Raw genomic sequence first — 20,062 nt, 5'->3', positions numbered from 1 at the left:
CTGTGGTATTGTGGTATGGCAGCCCAAGCAGACTAATACAAATGGAAAAGATCTAGGTGGTTTGTAGGAACTGACAAACACCAATGTGCTAGAATATAGAGAGCAATGGAGACAATACGTCAAGACTCTTAAGCCCATAGATGGTAGATGAACTGGAAATGAGATGATCACAAAAACAGTCCCTGGTGAAGTTTTAAGCTGGTTGATATTGGACTGGAAATGTATGGCATGAGTTTTTGTTTTCTCAGTGACTGAGAGTCGCTAACATATAGTGACTTGAATACAATAATCTATATTTCACCCTGAAATGTACAAAACAGCCACATGTAACAAAGAACTGAACCCTCCCCAAAATGTTAACAGTGCCTACTGAAGAACAGTGGCTAATGGCTATGTTTTGTTTACTCAGGGAACTACAGAAAACGAGGGTTTAGCCTTTTTTTTCTACTTCTTACACCACTTAGGATAGTTCTGAGTTAATTCTGGTGAATTAATAAATACGCATCGTGCCTATGTGCAAGGAACAGTGTTATATACTTTGGAGCATGCCCAAATGAATCAGACACCAGTCTTAGCTCTAAGAGCCACAGTAGGGAAGATATGACACCACATTTCATCAAATCTAAGGCACCGCTGGTTATAAGATGTACTATTTTATGTACCACTAAGGGGATACCACCAAGTAAATTATGACATTGACTGAAAGATACATCCTAATTTCAGAGCTGTTAAAATTTGAAAAAATATACATCTTAAATAAATGAAAAAGAATATAAAATAAACAGCTAAAATGCAAATAGTTGGAGTCACATAAAAGAGTCCATAGAAGGGATGGGCTGCTTCATGCAAAAGCTTACGGGTATTTAAGCAAAATCTTGAAGGATGGGCAAAACTAAGAAAAGCAGAGATTGAGGGAAGGAATAGTTTTAGAAAGTGGGGGGGCTGGCCCCGTGGCTGAGTGGTTAAGTTAGCACGCTCCGCTGCAGGTGGCCCAGTGTTTCGTTGGTTCAAATCCTGGGCGCGGACATGGCACTGCTCATCAAACCACGCTGAGGCAGCGTCCCACATGCCACAACTAGAAGGACCCACAAGGAAAAATATACAACTATGTACTGGGGGGCTTTGGGGAGAAAAAGGAAAAAAATAAAATCTTTAAAAAAAAAGAGAGAGAAAGTGGGAATTGCAAGAGGTAAAGCATAGCAACAATAAAGTGAGGGATATTTAAAGAGAAAACACTGGTGAAAAGTTAGAAAGACAAGGGTTAGGAAAACCTTGAATACAGCTAGGCTAAAGAGGCTGAAATTTATTGCATATGCTTGACGAACAGTTCTCAGACACTTTTCTTCACCCCAAAAAAACTTTAGAGCTATAATATATATAAAAAATACAGCTCACTCTAGCAGTGATTCTCAACTCTGGGAGATGCAAAAGCAGGAGAAGAGATTAATTTTTGTGGGAGTATAGTTTGAAAATGCTATCCAGAAAATCCTAACTTCTGCCTCCACCTCACCATGAGACTCACTTAGGGAACCCCTAGAAAAATGTGAGCAGCCAAATGATTCAGGTGCCATTTCAGGACAGGTAATCCAGCAGAACCGTGTAAAAATGAATGAGAATTAGAATAAAGATTAAAGACTGAGAATCTCCATAAGAAGCTGATCTTCCAGGCAAGAAGTTAAACAAATTTATATTAGATTAGTGATGGTGAGGAAAACGTATGGTGGCATTATAAGAAAGAGGGGAAAAACAGGTAAGAAAAAGTTTAAGACAAAAGATAAACTCAAACAAGGACCGCTTCTTCCAAAATATCAGTAGTCATTCAGGTGATGTCTAACAGGCATCTAAGATTAGAAAAAACAAGAGTTTAGGTCTGGGAAAAAGAGATGTGAACATCATCTAAAAAGCGATATTAAGCCATAATTTGGATAAAGTGCCGAAAAAGAGGCAAGAAGAGGTATCGCAAAGACAGTTTTCTTAAAGTAAACATGTACTAAAGCATTTAATTGCTTTATTATAAATAATTATTTTCATATTTTACAATAATCTCATGCTGATCATCATCACTGCTAATTTTAACACTATAAATTTATAAACAAAAAAGCAAACCATAGTGAAGATCAAGAATATGCTCAGGATCATATATAGCAATACATAAAACAGAGCATTTCATTAATTTCCAATCTGAGAGAGAGAGAGAAAGAATGGTTTTATTATAAACATTCACAGTTGTCGAGTTTAATCTATGAAAAACTGCAGTTATATCATAGCATCAAATTGTTTTGTCCTTAAAAAATTTTTTTTTGAAGATAGTGGGAATATTTAAGATCAGTGTTTTTAAATCAGGTATTTTTAAAGCATGAAGGCAACATTATCTCCGTACATTAAAAATACGGTTTCAAGTCACACATGAGATAAGAAAGAAGAAAATCTCTAATTCTTTGGTGTTTGACATTTAAATGTGTTATAAATACAGTGAATGATTTTAATTAAATTCTACCTTTTTTTTTTAAAGATTTTTTTAATTTTTCCTTTTTCTCCCCAAAGCCCCCTGGTACATAGTTGTATATTTTTAGCTGTGGGTCCTTCTAGTTGTGGCATGTGGGACGCCGCCTCAGTGTGACCTGACGAGTGGTGCCATGTCCGTGTCCAGGATCGGAACTGGCGAAACCCTGGGCCACTGAAGCAGAGTGCACGAACTTAACCACTCGGCTACGGGGCAGGCCCCAAATTCGACTTATTTTGACTGAAATACCTTCCGATAAACTTCCCACAAGACTGGGAGAATGAGGTTTGAAGGGAAAGAAAAGAAGAAATGGAAGGAGGGAAAGAGGGAAACCAATAGAATGAAAAAAAGAGGCAAGAGAACAGGAGAAGTGACCTAGCCGAAGAACTAGCTAAGAGAGTAAAGATGGTAAACATCACCACGGTGCCCCAGAACAGAATTACTGAGCAAAGAGAATGACGCAGCTTTTGGAAGCTGGACGTGATAAAGACTCTTGAACATCCTCCAGGCTATCTACCTGTATTATAGGGCAGGTATTTTTCTCAAAATACTTGCAAATCAAAGGAATCTGATAGGGAAGATGCAGATCACCTGCTAGCAAAAGCAAACCACACACAATCCGCAATCTGTCTAAACGATTACAGAAACTGAGACGGCCAACATCAAAGTGCAGGTTAACGGTTTGTCAAAACATGTTCCTGTGCTACTTCATGACCACTTTTACATAAGCAAATTCCCTCGAAGGAAAAGAAAAGCCCAAGTAAGTTTTTAAAACTACATGTCATATGATAACACTATGGTTAAATTTACAAATGGCAAGAAAAGTTTTGAAAAATGTGAAATACCTCAGTCTGACCTTCATGGGCACTGGTCTCGTGAGTAACTCGAATAGCCTGTAATAAGAATAGAAGGTATTAATAGGAAAAAACAACTATATCCAACTTTTTAAATGAAAACGACAATGCTAAATTTTAACATCTAAAGCCTTGTTAAGAAACAACAAATTGGAGGAAATTTAGGAACAGTATAATACTAAATGTTTAACAGTGATTTCTGAGTAACCAATGAATTGCTGTACTTTCCAACCCACAAATCTCTGAAGACTCAGGAAACTGAATTTCTCATTATTTGTAATTTCCAGGTGTAAGTGGGAGCCATTTAACTTGTTTAATTGTTAGAACTAACATTTAACACTTTATTCACCTGAGACTAGAATAAAGTAAGCATCTCACAGATAGAGACTGAAGCAGCTTATCTCATCTGTTTCTCCAGGTTACATGCTCCTCAGCAGCTCTGGCTGTATTTATGCTTAATCATGCAGCTTCAGTCAGCAGTTTAGAAACGTGGAGCAAAAAGCATGCACTTATCAGAAGCTAGAGATTTTAGTTTCCTGAATTAAAAAAAAAATGCTCTTACAATACCTACTATTAGCAAAGATGAAGAGAAATGGGCAAAGTAGTAAATTACGGGTGAAAGTACAACCTCTATGAATGGCAATTTGGCAGTAAGTATCAGAGCCTTAAAAACATGCAAACTGTTTGATCCAGCAATTTCTATTCTAGGAGTTTATATATTTATGTATACCTGTACATAATTGTACACAGTTAAGGATGTTTGCAAAGATTTAGCTATAATGATATACCTTATAGTTTTTTTTAAAGAGGGGAAAAATATTGAATTTCTGACAAGAAGTTATTGGTTAAACAAAATACTATACAATGGAAAGCTATGCAGCCATTAAATGATAATGTCAAATATATACTTACTGGCATGTAATATGTTTGTGTTAAGTGAAAAAAGGAAGTTATAAAACAGTATTACAGTATGATCAAATTTTTGTTTTAAAAAATTGTGTAGATACATTATACTCCTATAAAGAATGTTAATGGTGGCTACCTCTCATTGGTGGGATTACTGGTGACTTTTATGTTGTTTATTTTGTTTTTATGTAAAATAAAGATGTCTTATGAAATCTGAAGGTTTTAAAAAGAAAAAATAATTTAAATAAAGTATATTAGAATGTTAACACAACATAATCAAATTAATGAATTTATTGGGCACAAACTCTGCATAAGGCATTGTTCTAGCCAAATAATTTGCACACCATATTGTTCTAATTGCAAAGAACTCACAATCTTCTTAACAGTGTTACTAAAAGGTAAAAAGCCTCCAAGAGAAGAATTTATTTAAAAAACTAAAAAATTTAAATACCATTCTAAAACAATTCTGTGAGATAATACAATCATTTAAAACTAGATTATGTGAGCTGTGTCTTCCCACATGCAAAAATATTATTACACTGATAAAATAGCTAGAGTACAGTCTAATATCTATGTTTAAACCCTTGTTTTTGCCATTGGCTTTTAGCCTTGTTCCAAATTCCCAGTGAAAGACACACAGGATTGTTGCCAGGCATATATTTATTATAGAAAGGGAATGGTAAGAAATCAAAAGACATTTTATAAATTTGTAAATCAGTCTGCTTTTTTTTCTCTCATTCAACTCTGGACATAGAAAAAAAGTGGCAATTTATCAACATTTATGGATATTTCAGATAATGTTACCTGAAAAATACAAAAGGCCTTTTTTAATGGTATGATCAAATTCATAATCGCTCAACACTACAGTTTCAAGACAAACCTCCAAATATAATCTACAACTTCACAAAACTTTGCCCACGTGTGAGATCAAGACAGAAAGAAGGTACCGACGTCATAGTTCTCCAGGTATCTGGCTCGTTCTTCAGGGCTCATGGACACAGACTCCTCCAGGAATTTTTTCAAGGTTGATCCAGATTCTGAGAACATTAAAGAAGATAAAAGTGAAAAAACTTGATATCTCAAAGAGACTGACATACGAAAACACTAGACGTATGCTAACTACTTTTCAGATAAAATCCTTTCACTGGGAGGTTAGAAATATGAGAATATTGGGATAAATGATATGGCTTAAGTGACTCATTCGCTTGTTAAATCTCTGTTCATCAAAAATATAAAAGAAGGTAAAGGATTACTATTTCTTCTAACAGTATATACATTCCCATTATAAAAAAGAGAAGGGAGGAAAATGCTTTATATAATACGTTGAAAGAAAGAACTAGAGCACCACCTACTGCTCAATAAGTTAACTTATACCTTAGGGAAGGAAAGTAGCAGGCACGAAAAATTATTTACCAAAGTGCATCTTGTCTTTATTGTTGGCAATAGCATGGATCAGTCCAATTGTTCCACAGGCATTGCTGATTGTTTGCTTCATGAAATATACTGATGATGTAACATCTTGTCCCTGAGATTTTATTTTTTCCTCCTCTTCCGTTCTGAATACTTCATACTATTAAAAAAAAGTCAATAGTCTACATGTGAAAAGAATACATTAAAAAGGACTCAAACACAAAACTGGAAAAATTCTAAATTCCATCAATGGGGATTTGGTTAACACATGATGGCATATCGTAATGCAATACTATAAAGCATTTTAAAAAGAATAAAGTAGATTTATATATTCTGACTTAGAAATCTGTCCATTATTACAGAGTAGTTATAGGTCAGTATATATTAATATGATTCTCACTTATGTTTTTAAGATATTTACATATGCATCAAAAAGTCTGAAAGGGTATACAAAAACTTAGAGATTATCTCTGGGACAAAAGATTACCGGAGGGTTTTTACTTTCTATTTTTTGCATTTCTATATTGTTAAATCACACTATGTTAACAAAATTCACGCTGTATTTATAAGCATATGATATTCATAACAGACATTCACCCTTACTTATAACAACTAGTTGTAAAAACAATATGGTACAATAATGAATGTCAAAAGCGTGGGTTCTCCATCTGACTGCCTGAGCCCACATCCTGGCTCTGCCATTATTAGCTGAGTGACTGGTAAGTTACTTAAGGTCTTTGTGCCTCATTTTGCTAATTGTAAAAAAAGCTTAAAAATAATAAAGAGGTTAAATAATGAGAAGGAGGAGAGGGAGAGTAGAAAGATGATTGTATTGTTTTGTTTATTGGTTTCCCATAATTTTCAGATTCCGATAGAGTAGGGAGTCAGCAAACCACAGCCTTCAGGGCAAATCTGGCCAACTGCCTGTTTTCATAAGTAAAGTTTTATTTTTGTATTGTCCATGGCTGTTTTCATGCTGGAAGGCCAAGCTGAATAGTTGTAACAGAGACTGTAAGGCCTGTAGAGTTAAAAATATTTACTATCTGACCCTTTAGAGAAAACGTTTGCTCATCCTTGCAATAAAGGAAACAAATGATATCTACAGAAAACCCATAATTAAGAAGCTGCTTCTAACAACAAATGCATCTATGCCCTAAAAAGTAATTTTTATGAATGTGCTTCTAAATCAAATTTTTAAGTAAGATTTTCAGAATAAACTCTGAACCATTAATTCATTCCTATAGGTCCAACTGATAAAAAAACTGTTAAAGGTTCAATATAGTAAGGTCTTATGCTGAAATGTTTACATGGGTCTACAGTTTAGTTTGTTGTTGTTTAATATCAATGTTCCTTGCTGACACAGCAAAGTGAGATTTGAAAGCTTTTCAAGAATTACTATTTAGAAAAAAATCCTAAAACGATACAAAGCAAGTATAGCAAAAAAGGAAAAGATATTATGGCAGACTGAAGTGAAAACCCATGGTCAAGAGATAACAAAAAGAAAGAAAGAGATTTATAGCCTCTTCATGTATGATTCATTGGCTGGTAGGCACTACTATAAACCACACATTTAAAACACCATAACTAGGGGCCAGGCTGGCCTGGTGGTGCAGCAGTTAAGTGCGCAAATTCTGCATCAGTGGCCCGGGGTTTGCTGGTTTGGATCCCGGGTGCGGACATGGCACCACTTGGCAAGCCATGCTGTGGTAGGCATCCACACATAAAGCAGAGGAAGATGGGCACGGATGTTAGCTCATGGCCAGTCTTCCTCAGCAAAAAAAAAGAGAAGGATTGGCAGCAGATGTTAGCTCAGGGCTAATCTTCCTCAAATAAATAGATAAATAAATAAAACACCATAACTAACTTTAAAGGGTAATAAGGAATCTGTGACAGTTCTTTTGCTATCAGAATGCTTAAGCTATGTGCAACAACAATCAGTTTATAAATTAGAACAGAGACTAAAACACTTTGTATCTCTAAAATATCCACTAGACATCCTTCGAGTGTCTTTAATATGTCACTTATGAGCTGAAATGAGGATCTACCAAATTGTAAGAGACATCACAAAGTGGCAGGTGCCACTATATTCTTTCCTTACATAAGTAAGTAGAAATACTTATATAAATACTTTAGAATTGTGTTCTTTCTAGCAATAGGCACAATGAGGTACTTTTCAGTAATGGTGATCCACTAAATGAAGAAGTCCTATTGATAAGGATAATACGCTTTTTTTTTTTTAAAGATTGGCACCTCAGCTAACATCTGTTGCCAATCTTCTTTCTCCTTTTTCTTCTTCTTCTCCCCAAAGCCCCCCAGTACACAGTTACACTCTCTAGTTGTAGGTCCTTCCAGTTCTGCCATGTGGGACATCACCTCAGCACGGCCTGATGAGCAGTACCATGTCCACACCCAGGATGCGAATCTGCGAAACCCCAGGCCGCCAAAGCAGAGCATGCAAACTTAACCATGGGGCAGGCCCCAACATGCTTTTTCTTTTTTTTTTTTTTAATACTGATGACCCACTAAATGAAGGAGCTCAAATCCCATTTATTCTTTAAAAGAAAAAAAGGATAGGCCTAAAAATCAATGGTTTGGGAAATTTCCAATTCAGATCATAAACTCACATTTGTATCATACCAACTAAGAAAGCTTAAGCTTTAAGTGGCTGATGTTTTTCCACTTTTTCCTATGGTCAGGGTCTTGGAATAGCTAACTATTGGCTTATTTTAGTAACCAAAAATGGTGAAGGGCCAGCCCCAGTGGCGTAGTGGTTAAGTTTGGTGCACTCCACTTCAGTGGCCTGGGTTCAGTTCCCAGGTGGAGACCCATGCCATTCTGATAGCAGCCATGCTGTGCGGATGGGCCACATACTAAAAAATAGAGGAAGACTGGCACGGATGTTAGCTCAGAGTGAATCTTCTTCAGAAAAAAAAGAAAAAAGGAAAAAAAGTGAAAATAACACTGAACTACAAGAGAGTAAACTTAAGAGGTTGTCCTTGCTCAAATTTCAGAATAATCACCACCTCATCACTAAAAGTGGGAGTTTAGTCTAATAGTGGATAACCACTGAGAAATTCCTAACTCTAAATTTCTATGAATATTACAAACAGCATTTATGAATAATATCCCTTCTTTAATTATTTGTTTTGTGGAACCCTTAAACACAACAGACAAATATTTCAGTATTTTTCATTTTATCTTAAACTGAAGTTAATTAGTTGTTAGCATAAAGAAGATTATCCAGGAATTTCTAGAACTGAGCAAAGCCTAATTCTTAATTTCTCTGAGACTTGGCTCTGTTTATTCCTCAAAAATAAGATGGCCTCAGCATGTATATGCCCAGTTACCAACACCTCATTTCTTCCCAAACATTTACTTCTTCATGTTTTACAACTACCGAGCTCATCCTATTGTTTCTAAGTTTAAAAATAAAAATCAGAAAGATATAGACTCAAAAGATGTTTTTAAATGAACTTAAAAGTTCTGGCTCCATAATACATATATCTACAGGACATCATTCTAGAAGAAAGGCCTGAAATATGGGGATTTGAATTTAAATACAGAAATCTAAGAATAGCTTTTTATAATACCCAACAGATTCTAAATCTGCCAATTAAACTATATTTAAGTTTAGTGACTCCCACCCAAATCAATTCTGAAAATAATCTAATCCATGTTATTAGCTACACCTACTTCCTTAAAACAAGCCAAAAAGATTTCTTTTTACATATATGTTGAAAAAAATTTCCATATTTTATATATTGAAATTTTGAATATTCTTTATTCATAAATTTTCTAAGACATTTAAGATTATTCTAGTACTTAACATTTCTAAAGTATATACTTCAAAATGTGATTAAATGTCACATCAAAATACAGTTGAGTCAAACTAATCATATTTAATAAAGGAAAAAAACTACCCAAGTTTAAAAGACTAACTCAGGGCTTTATTGTCAATCTATAAATCAAAATCTAAACATCATCTCTTCAATAAAACGAGATTTTTAAGATGTCCCCACTTCCTAAATTTCCTCAATTTATGGAAGAGGGGAGTTATCTGTTCTTAAAGAAGATCAGATTTTTAATTCATCATTGAAAGAGAACTTTGCATTTACTGGAAACTGTATCTTACTTAACAATTACCTTTTCTGTAATAGGGAAGAGAAGTAACACTGCGCACACTGGCCGTGGAACCATGCTAAGGAGTTCAGGATCCATTCCATATACATCAACAAACTGCCAGTTAGGATGTAGACCTAATTGTTTGAGAAACTGGTAAAAGGAATGAAAAAACAGTATAGCGTTAACAGGGAAAAAACATGTATGCACTGTGTATCCAATACACAAAAGGGAACGCGAGGTACAAATATTACTGATGTTCAATAAGAATGATGTAAAGCGAGTTTCCATGAATACGACGGGAAGAGAGGGTCATCTATTTATATCAATTAACAAACACTTAAAATTTATAATACAGTAAGCAAAACTCCTTTCTTCAAAGTTCATTACTTTGGGATTGAACATAAGTCAAGACTTCACCAAACACATACCAGTCGATTTGGTTGATACGTTAAACTCATTTCCAGCACTTGATTTTTAAAGAGATGCATTTAAGTTCTAGTAAATAAAGAATTATTTTAGTACAAGATCAAAATATTTATCCTACTTACCAAAAATGATGCTTAAGTTTTAAAGATAGATAGATATCAGATAGATAGATATCATGAATTATATCAATGAACAGAGTATACAAAGCCAAAAAAGTCCAGTGACTTGTGTGAACACCAGAAAATGCTTGATATAAGAAGTAAACTACTGGCTTCCTGATGTCTAGTACACAATGAAATCTACTCAACTTCATTGCCTCTCTTACATCTGGCAAAACAACTATAACAAAAAATTAGTGGTTTTTTGAAACTCTTAAGATTTCACAGGAAAATAAAATGTCAGACCCTAATCTATTGCAGAAGAGAAAGAAAAAACAAAATAATGAGAATTACATCAATTTCACAATAAATTCTTAGTAAATGTCTATACTGAATGAAGCCACTAATTTTTAAAAGTGCACCATCACAAAATAAGTTTTAGATTATAGAAAAAAAGGAACAGAGGAAAAAAATTTGTATTAAAAATGCATTATACCTTACCTCAAGAGTATATTATAGTATCTACTCATCTAACATTATCTGAAACTTAAAAATAAAAAGGTGTCTTGGGTATTTCTTCCTGAAGAATGATCATATGTACTTTGATGATCAAATGAGGTCTTCCGAAACCAATGGAAACTATGCCATGTTACATAAACAGTATTATTCATCTCACACACAGCCAGGTTCTGTAAGACAAGACCCTGTTTAAAGAGCTACTCTCCATAGCCCTCCATTGCTCTGTCTGCACAGAAGAAAGCCTACTTAATGATAACATGGTTGGTCAAAAACAAGGTTCTAGATATTTTTCTTTTTTTCTCTTTTTTTAAATTTTTTTTTTAATTTTAATTTTTTCGGATGTACATCATATTTCAAATTCTGTATACATTACATCATGTTCACCACCAGAACACTAATTACAGTGCATCCTCTCACATGTGACCCTAATCACCCCTCTTGCCCTCCCCCCTCTCCCCTTCCCCAATGGTAACCACCAGTCCAATCTCCAATGCTATGTGTGTGTTTTTTTTTTTTTTGTCGTTTTTATCTTCTACTTGTGAGTGAGATCATATGGTACTTGACTTTCTCCCTCTGACTTATTTCACTCAGCATAATACACTCAAGGTCCATCCATGTTGTCACAAATGGCCGGATTTTGTCATTTCTTATGGCTGAGTAGTAGTCCATCGTGTATAAATACCACATCTTCTTTATCCATTCGTCCCTTGATGGGCACCTAGGTTGCTTCCATGTCTTGGCTATTGTGTATAATGCCACAATGAACACAGGGGTGCAAGTATCTTTATGCCTTTGTATTTTCAAGTTCTTTGGATAAATACCCAGCAGTGAAATAGCTGGATCATATGGTAGATCTATCCTTAACTTTCTGAGGAAACGCCATACTGCTTTCCATAGTGGCTGCACCAGTTTGCACTGCCACCAGCAGTGAACAAGGGTTCCCTTCTCACCACACCCTCTCCAACATTTGTTGTTTCCTGTCTTGTTAATTATAGCTGTAGGGGAGGAAGACTTTTCCTCTATCTAATGTGGGTTCGACTGGCCCGAGAACAAATTAAATTCACATGAGATAGAACAGCAAGAGAAAATTAAACAAAGCTTTATGAGGACCATGGCCCGGGGCCTTTCTTCCCGAAGGAAGAAAGGGCACCGCAGAAGTGGGGTGCACAGAGTGGTTATATAGCCCCAAACAGGATATTTCACATATGACTGAAATGTCCCTCCCACAACAGTCACAAGATTGCCCTGTCCGCACAGCGCTTGATGGACACAGTAGATAGTGGTCTGCTATCTCTGAGGGCGTAGCAGGAGGCAAGTCTATTGTCTTGAGCTGGGTGATCACAGGTGAGCGCAGTAATCAGTTCCTAGCCTAAGGAAAGATGCTTAATCCTTAAAGAAATGCCAACGTTGGGAGGGGGAAGGAAGTCAGTTACAGGAGGTTACCAGACAAGCACAATAAAATACAGATTTAAGTCCTTGCCTCTGGCGTTGATTAAGAGTTTGTAGAGAGAAGGTCATCTCCTTTCTCCTTCCTGGTACAGAGAGGGAGGCACCTTTACAGATAGAGATTTAGTTCTACTTTTTAGTTGCTTTCCTGTCTGCAAAGAAACCAGCCTCAAATAGCCCTCATGCCAAAGAGACATATCTTGGGGTGGCCATTCCAGTCCCCACATAGCCATTCTGACCGGAGTGAGCTGATACCTCATTGTAATTTTGATTTGCATTTCCCTGATAGCTAATGATGTTGAGCATCTTTTCATATGCCTGTTGGCCATCTGTATATTTCTTTGGAGAAATCTCTGTTCAGGTCTTTTGCCCATTTTCTAATTGTATTGTTGGCTTTTTGTTGTTGAACTGTATGAGTTCTTTGTATATTTTGGATATTAACCCCTTATCTGATATATGGTTTGAAAATAAATTCTCCCAATTGTTACGTTGTCTTTTCATTTTGTTCATGGTTTCCTTTGCTGTGCAGAAGCTTTTTAGTTTGATGTAGTCCCATTTGTTCATTTTTCCTTTTGTTTCCCTTGCCTGGTCAGACATGGGACTTGAAAATATGCTGCTCAGACCAATGTCATAGAGCGTACTGCTTATGTTTTCTTCTAGAAGTCTCATGGTTTCGGGTCTTACATTCAAGTTTTTAATCCATTTTGAGTTGATTTTTGTGCATGGTGTAAGGGAATGGTCTACTTTCATTCTTTTGCATGTGGCTGTACAGTTTTCCCAACACCATGAATTAAAAAGCTTCTCTTGGCAGAATAAGCTCAACATCTTTTAGGCTCATCAAGTCACATGCTCTACAACAGTTTGGGAACAGAGAAATCAACAGACTCCTCCACATTATACCTATCCTTCATCTGATTCATATTCATCATTCCAGACTTTAATAAAGTTCAGTAAAGCACTCCAAATTACTTTCTTCTCCCTTCTCCACTTTCTCCAAAATTCTTAGTCTGTACCTCTCAATATTCAATTCTATTTGAAAACCAAAAAGGATTAAAGTTGACTGCAAAGTCAAGGGAAGGAACTGTGTCTTACTCATCTTTTAAGCCCATTGTCTAGCACTGTATCTGGCGGAACCACAGACACTCAAGCTACATTTGTTGAACTGAAGATTCTACCTTTAGAGCCAGCCCTGACGGCCTAGTGGTTAAAGTTCAGCACATTCCACTTAAGCACAGTGGGTTTGGTTCTTGCACGTGGAACCACACCACTCGTCTGTCAGTAGCCATGCTGTGGCAGCAGTTCATGTAGAAGGACTAAAAGGACCTACAACAAGGGGCCAGCCCCGTGGCCAAGTGGTTAAGTTCGTGCGTTCCGCTTCGGTGGCCCAGGGTTTTGCTGGTTGAGATCCTGGGCGTGGACATGGCACCCCTCATCAAGCCATGTTGAGGCAGCGTCCCACATGCCACAACTAGAGGGACCCACAACTAAAAATATATACGACTATGTACCAGGGGGCTTTGGAGAGAAAAAGGAAAAATAAAATCTTTAAAACAAAACAAAAACTACAACTAGAATAAACACTACATACTGGGGCTTTGGGGAGGAAAAAAAAAGAGACGAAGATTAGTAACAGACGTTAGCTCAAGGCAAATCTTTCCCAGCAAAAAAAAAAAAGATTACATCTTTATTTTAATAGATAATCTAGCCACCTTTATGTCTACATACGTCCATTAAGCTATGTTTATAATGAATATCCAATAAGTATTTGCTTTTACTTGTGCCAAGTTAAAGAAGTAGGAAAGATATATTTGGCTCCAAATCAAAAATCAGGCATTCACTTAATCAACTCCAAACACTACCTACACAGGATTGATGGCCCTAAAAGGCATACTGTCAAGGAAAAGTATCATAAACCCTGATAAGAGGATTTAAATTCGTTAATTTTATGTATCCCAAAAGCTGTATTGTTCTAAAGCTATAAAACAAGATGGTACACATAACAGTAACTTCACATCTGTACTACAAACTGAAAGTAACAGTTAAACATCTCAGTGAAAAAACGGTCTGGCCAAAATTGGTACCTTACCACAGTGAAATAAGTTGCAAACTTACTTCACTTCAGCCAAAGGTAATGAGTATAAAAAGTACCGACTTCCAAAGGCAGCAACTGTAGTGAGACTAATTACTATCAAACTGAGAACAAACTCGATGATTAAATAGCAGGTTAAATATAAAAACGAGTACATTTTAACTGGAATCATACTTTTCCCTTAACGTTATACTCATTTGCTACTCAAGTGAGATTGATATAAAGGCGTTCAATTCATTAATATCTATTAAGTCATTGGTTGCATCCTCTGACTCCAGATTGTTATGAGTCAGACTCACACAGGAAGTCATCATACGAATAAAAAGAATAAAAGCCGCTATTCATAGTAACTACCTCTGGGAAGTGGAGAAAGGGTGGGAAAAGGGTCTTCAACTCTTACCTCTCACTTTTTTTTAAATCATGAAATTGTCCTACTTTTATAAGTAAAAAAAAAAAAGAACCCCACTTGTTTGATAATCATATGCAAATAGAGAAAGATTAGAAGGAAGTTCTCTAAAACATTAACAGCAGTTAGCTTGGGTGGTGTGAACTCAACTTTCTATTTTCCAGTATTTTTGAAAAGTGTTATTTTTACAAGAGTTACAAGTAATTTCTAAGACACAAATCTATAGAACTGATACACATGTGTATTTTATTTAAATTTACAAAACCGGGAGAAGATCCAAAATAAGTCTAAAAACTAAACCAAAAAAATCTCTCCAGACTACTCACAAAGAAAAGTATTCTACATATGTATTTGCAAAGCTATCTCTACACAAGTAGAAGCATCCTGTTTGCATCAAGCCAAATAAAAGAGACTTCTGTAACCTCTAATTCCCATCTTCCGGCTTCTCTGAACACTGGGTAAGAAAATAACAAAAAATTCTGACTGATTAGCTCAATAATTTTCACAATGCCTCTAAAATTTTGGCCAATCAAAAAAAATAATTAGTAAATTAGAATACGTGCCCATAAAAGAACCTTGGTCAACTTATCCTTTTTATTCTATGGTCCAATGATAAATTTCCCACTGAACGACGAATATTTTAAATTACTTGTAAATATTGTTTAAGAGTATCATGTATCAGAAACCATGCCAGGAGCTTTAATGCTCTTCACCTTTACTGCACCTGGCAAGACAGGTTTTATTGCATCCTTTCACAAATGAGAAAACTGAGTCTGGGAGGTTACATGATTTTTCAAGGTCACGCTCCCAGAACCCACATGCAAAGCTCTGGGTGTTCTGCTACCTATTTACTCTTCTAGCTTCATCTCCCACTGCTTAAAGTATGTTTATTGTACTTTGTTCTCTATCTTTAGCCACAATGAACTCAAGTTCTCAAAGGGTTTACGACCATTTCTTCCCTCCAGGTTTCTCACACACAACTGGAGTTTTCTATCTGAAAAACTGTTAGCTTCTGCCCCTAATTTACAATGTATTCCTCCTCATTCTTTAGATTATAGTCAAATAACAAAAACCCTGATTCTATAAATTAAAAAAGAAAAAAACTGAAAAATAAAATTCACCTTCCTTTCAAATTTGTTCTAAAGCCACTTTCTCTAGTCTTTAACAGCCTGCTCAGGGCAACAACAAATTCTGCCTTGTTACTATTTATTAATGATTTGGGTTATGACAGGAATTATACTTGTCTAGCAATTGCTTGATATTACCATTGGTAAAAGTATACAAGTAGTAATTGCTAGATGCAGGACTAGAAGAATAACTAAATAGTCACATGAGAAAATAATGGTTCTTAAAGCCTGGAAACTAGCCAAATGAATTCTAATAGAGATTTAGCAAAACAAACAAACAAAAAGATAAAATTATTTAAGTACAGAATGGGGAAATACTGAAAACATTTTATGTGGAGATTAAGAAAAAAGAGAGTTTACTTCACTGCAGGCTCCATATGGACTCAATACACAACTGTCAACAAAAGTGATGCAAGCTGGTCTGCTTTAAAAAAAAAAAGAATTATTCAGAATAATGTAATCCACTATATTCAACACAGATTATTCAGAGTGGAATATGATATCAGCTCTGGGAAGCCTATTTTATGAAGGACAATGACAAACAGAAGCAGGCTCAAGAGAAGGTGACCGGGAATGATAAGGTTTTGGAAGACATCCCAGCTAGAGAATCTGGGCATGTTCAGAGAAGACTTAAATTATTATGATCCTCATCCCAGATATTTTTAGCAATATCATGTAAGAGCAATTAGATTTACTCTGTACGGTTTCAATGGGAGGACTGATGGACAACTGGAGGTAGTTATAGACAAGCAGATTTTCTTTCAATAAAAAGAAATATAATTCTTCTAATTATATTATTTTCATAATTACAATAAAAAATTAAACCACCTTATGAGACAGAATGCTGCTCATTGAAATATTCAAGTAAAAGATTCATGACCACATTAAAGATAATTTTGAGAAAGATTTTCTGGAGCAGGAAAGCAGCTATGTAAGATTTATTCATTCTTCCATTCAATAACTATTTGTTGAGAGCATCCTATGGGCCAGGCACCATTCTTAGTACTTCAGACATGGCCTTGCTCTCATATAATTTGCATCCTAGTGGTAGGATACACACAACAAACAGATAAATACATAACCAACATCATTTCACAAGGTGGTAAGTTATTAGGAAGAAAATAAATCAAGACATGATGTCAGCACAGATTTGCGGGGAAAGCAGCATTTTAGCTGTGTAATCAAGGAAAGACTCACTGAGGAGGAGACTGAGTTAAGAAAGAAATGACAAGAAAGAACCAGCCATGAAACAACCCAGATAAGTACAATTCAAGCAAAGGATGAGGAAATACAAAGACTCTACATCAAGACCTGGTTTGGCATTCAAAGACAGGAGCCCAGCACGAATGGGAGAGAGGTAGGCTATACCTCCTCATCAGGCCACCGTAAGAAGCTTGAATTATATTCTAAGGACAAGCAGTGGAAAACCATTTTGTGCTTTCAGTGTTTTACGCAGGGAGACACAAGATGTGATCTGCATTTTTATAAAACTATTTTGGGTGTACGTATATGAAGAACAGATTTTAGGGAAGTAAAGGGAGAAACAGAAAAATTAGTTAGGAGGCTACTGTAGTTGTCCAAATTAAGGGTGATGGTGGCTTGGGATGTTGTGGTAGAAATGGAGAGAATGGCCAGATTTAGAATACATTTTGAAAGAAGAGTATACAAGAACTGCAGATCAATTGATGTGAGAAGTTAGGAAAAGACAAGAATACTAAAAATAGCTAACATTCAAAGTGTGTGCTTTGTTTTACACAATGTTTTACATACTTTAGATGTAGCAATTTGTTTAATCTTTACAACAATTTTCTAAGATTAGAAGAGATTATAACAAACTAAGAAACTGAGGTACAAAGAGGTTAGGTAACTGCCATGGTCTTAGAGCAGAGATTCAAACCTAAGAAATCAAATCATTACAGTATGGTCTCTTCAAAGTTGCATAGGTGTGAAAAAGAATCAATGCCATTGACTTAGGCATTGCATAAATGGTGGTGCCCTTGGAAGATGCGGAAGAAATGGGTTTGGAGGAGAGGTGATAGGATGTAAATCCAGATTTCTTTTTCAGCCATGTTAAGTTTGAGGTATCTATAAAACATCCAAATGGAGATATCAAAGAAATAGTTGAAAATAAAGGTTTCCAAATTGGTGAGAAGTCAGGGCTTAGAGGAACAGGGGACCAATTATGTGACAATTGATAGTATTAATGCTATATGATAGAAAACATCACTAGGGAGAGAATGCACATAAAAAAGATTAGCAGTCTTGGACAAAGTTCCGAGGAACTCCTTAGAAGCTGGGAGATGATGTAGCAAAGACAAATCTAGGAAGCAGTCAGAGAAACAGGAGGAAAACCAGAATTATCACAGAAGACAAGAAAAGATAAACTTTGAAGAAGGATGAAGTGGGCTCCTCTACCAAATGTTGCTGAGAGGTCAAGAAATACGGTGACAGATAGGAGATCACTGGATCTGGAAAAGGTTTTGGAAGACATCCCAGCTGGAGAATCTGGGCATGTTCAGAGAAGACTTAAATTATTATGATCCTCATCCCAGATATTTTTAGCAATATCATGTAAGAGCAATTAGATTTACTCTGTACGGTTTCAATGGGAGGACTGATGGACAACTGGAGGTAAACTTGACAAAAGTAGTTACTTGAAATGGTGAGGATAGAAGCAGCTAGACAGGAGTGAACACAGAAAAAAATCAGAGAAATCAGAGAAAGTAGCAACAGCTCCTATGAATAATTCTTTGAGGAATATTTATAAAGAGGGAAACAGAGATGAGGCAGTAGCTACAGGGGGACAAGGTAACAAGGCGTTTTTTCTAAGATAGGATCTACTAACTAGCGAATTTTTGTATGTTTATGGCAATAACCCAGCATATGATCCCTAACTCTTTTCTAACTCTAAGCATCAAAGCTAAATAAAATAGTTATCTTAAAGTAAATTTATTTTCCTTTGGACATTATACATCACGCCAGAAAATATGTTGCCTCTTCAATAAAATTACAATTGGGAATATTTCTAGGGGGGTTCCATATCAAAAATGACTGGTTCTAATACACAATAATATTTAAAATACACATAATGTGGCTGTACTGTACTCAAGTCACAAAACATAATCAAGATGAAAATCTAGTATGGTCATAAAAAGATATGCCATGATTGTCCATATCACAAACTGTACTTTTTAAAAAGGTTATCCTTCCTGATGCTTAATTATCTGTAACTTTCCATCAGCTACAAGCTGCTATTACTTCTTTAAATGCACATATAAATAAGAGTTCAAATTTTTCAATAAATTTTTTCTATCACTTAACTGATTTTATTCTAAGTTCTATCTGTAGCATGACAAAATATTCTTTGAAGGGACTGACAGCATATTCACCAACAAAAGAAATCACGCTGACCACATTTACTGAGATACATGGATACTAGTTAAGGTCTCACGGTTAATAATGATCTGCATATAGCAGACATGTGTTGATCATTCTTATAGAAACTAGGAAACATTAGAACATAAAACAGTATTTGCTCAAACTAAGAGTACAATAATAACACACGCAACTACCCAATGGTAACAGTGAAATTAAGATAAGTAAAAGGCCTATGATTCTTTTAAGTTGATGAAATAAGAAAGGGTAGTATAGATATTGTTGTTGGGGTTTATCTGTGGCTTAATTTATTAATTCTCCAAATTCTAAGTCAGTTAATTAAATTTCTATTCATTTTCTATTCTTGGTTCTGCTACTAACACAGAGAGAATAAAGAAACAACCACAAAAATTTTGGTTAAAACTAATCACTTCTTACATTCTTGCCCATTTTCCCACCAAAAGTACATTACTTCTTTAATAAATAAATCTAAAACAAACTGAATCATGCCAAAGCATGTCAGAAATAGCGTACAATTATATACTAATAACATCTTTTCTCTGTTTACATCACCTCAAAGTGACCTCCTGTCACCATCCAACCTATTATGTTTTCCCAGACGGTGTTCATCACAGTACCCTGCTAATTTTTTTCACTGCACTTATAATAATTGCTAATTTATTTTTTTGCTAACTTTATTGTTGGTCTTCCCACTGGATTGAAAAGCAGAAAACCATGAATATTTTAATCACCAAAGTATAAGCAGCTTCTGCTCAGATAC

General features: G+C 35.5%; 1 protein-coding gene across 7 annotated transcripts in view; it reads right to left on the bottom strand.

The window, feature by feature from the left end:
- Window positions 1-20,062, bottom strand: part of UCHL3 (ubiquitin C-terminal hydrolase L3) — a 112,039-nt gene that overhangs the window by 30,907 nt on the left and 61,070 nt on the right. For all 7 annotated transcript variants that reach the window (XM_070239884.1, XM_005601275.4, XM_070239883.1 and 4 more), the window contains exons 2-5: window positions 9,817-9,945; window positions 5,677-5,833; window positions 5,215-5,300; window positions 3,349-3,396 (exon numbers count right to left, since the gene is read on the bottom strand). In XM_070239884.1, coding sequence (XP_070095985.1) covers window positions 3,349-3,396; window positions 5,215-5,300; window positions 5,677-5,833; window positions 9,817-9,891 — 366 coding nt within the window. In that variant the 5' untranslated portion in view covers window positions 9,892-9,945. The remainder of the gene's footprint in view (window positions 1-3,348; window positions 3,397-5,214; window positions 5,301-5,676; window positions 5,834-9,816; window positions 9,946-20,062) is intronic.

Source organism: Equus caballus, chromosome 17 (genome assembly GCF_041296265.1).
Source record: "Equus caballus isolate H_3958 breed thoroughbred chromosome 17, TB-T2T, whole genome shotgun sequence".
Lineage (NCBI taxonomy): Eukaryota > Metazoa > Chordata > Mammalia > Perissodactyla > Equidae > Equus > Equus caballus.
Note: the sequence above shows the minus strand (reverse complement) of the source record. Positions and strands in the feature narration are given on the sequence as shown.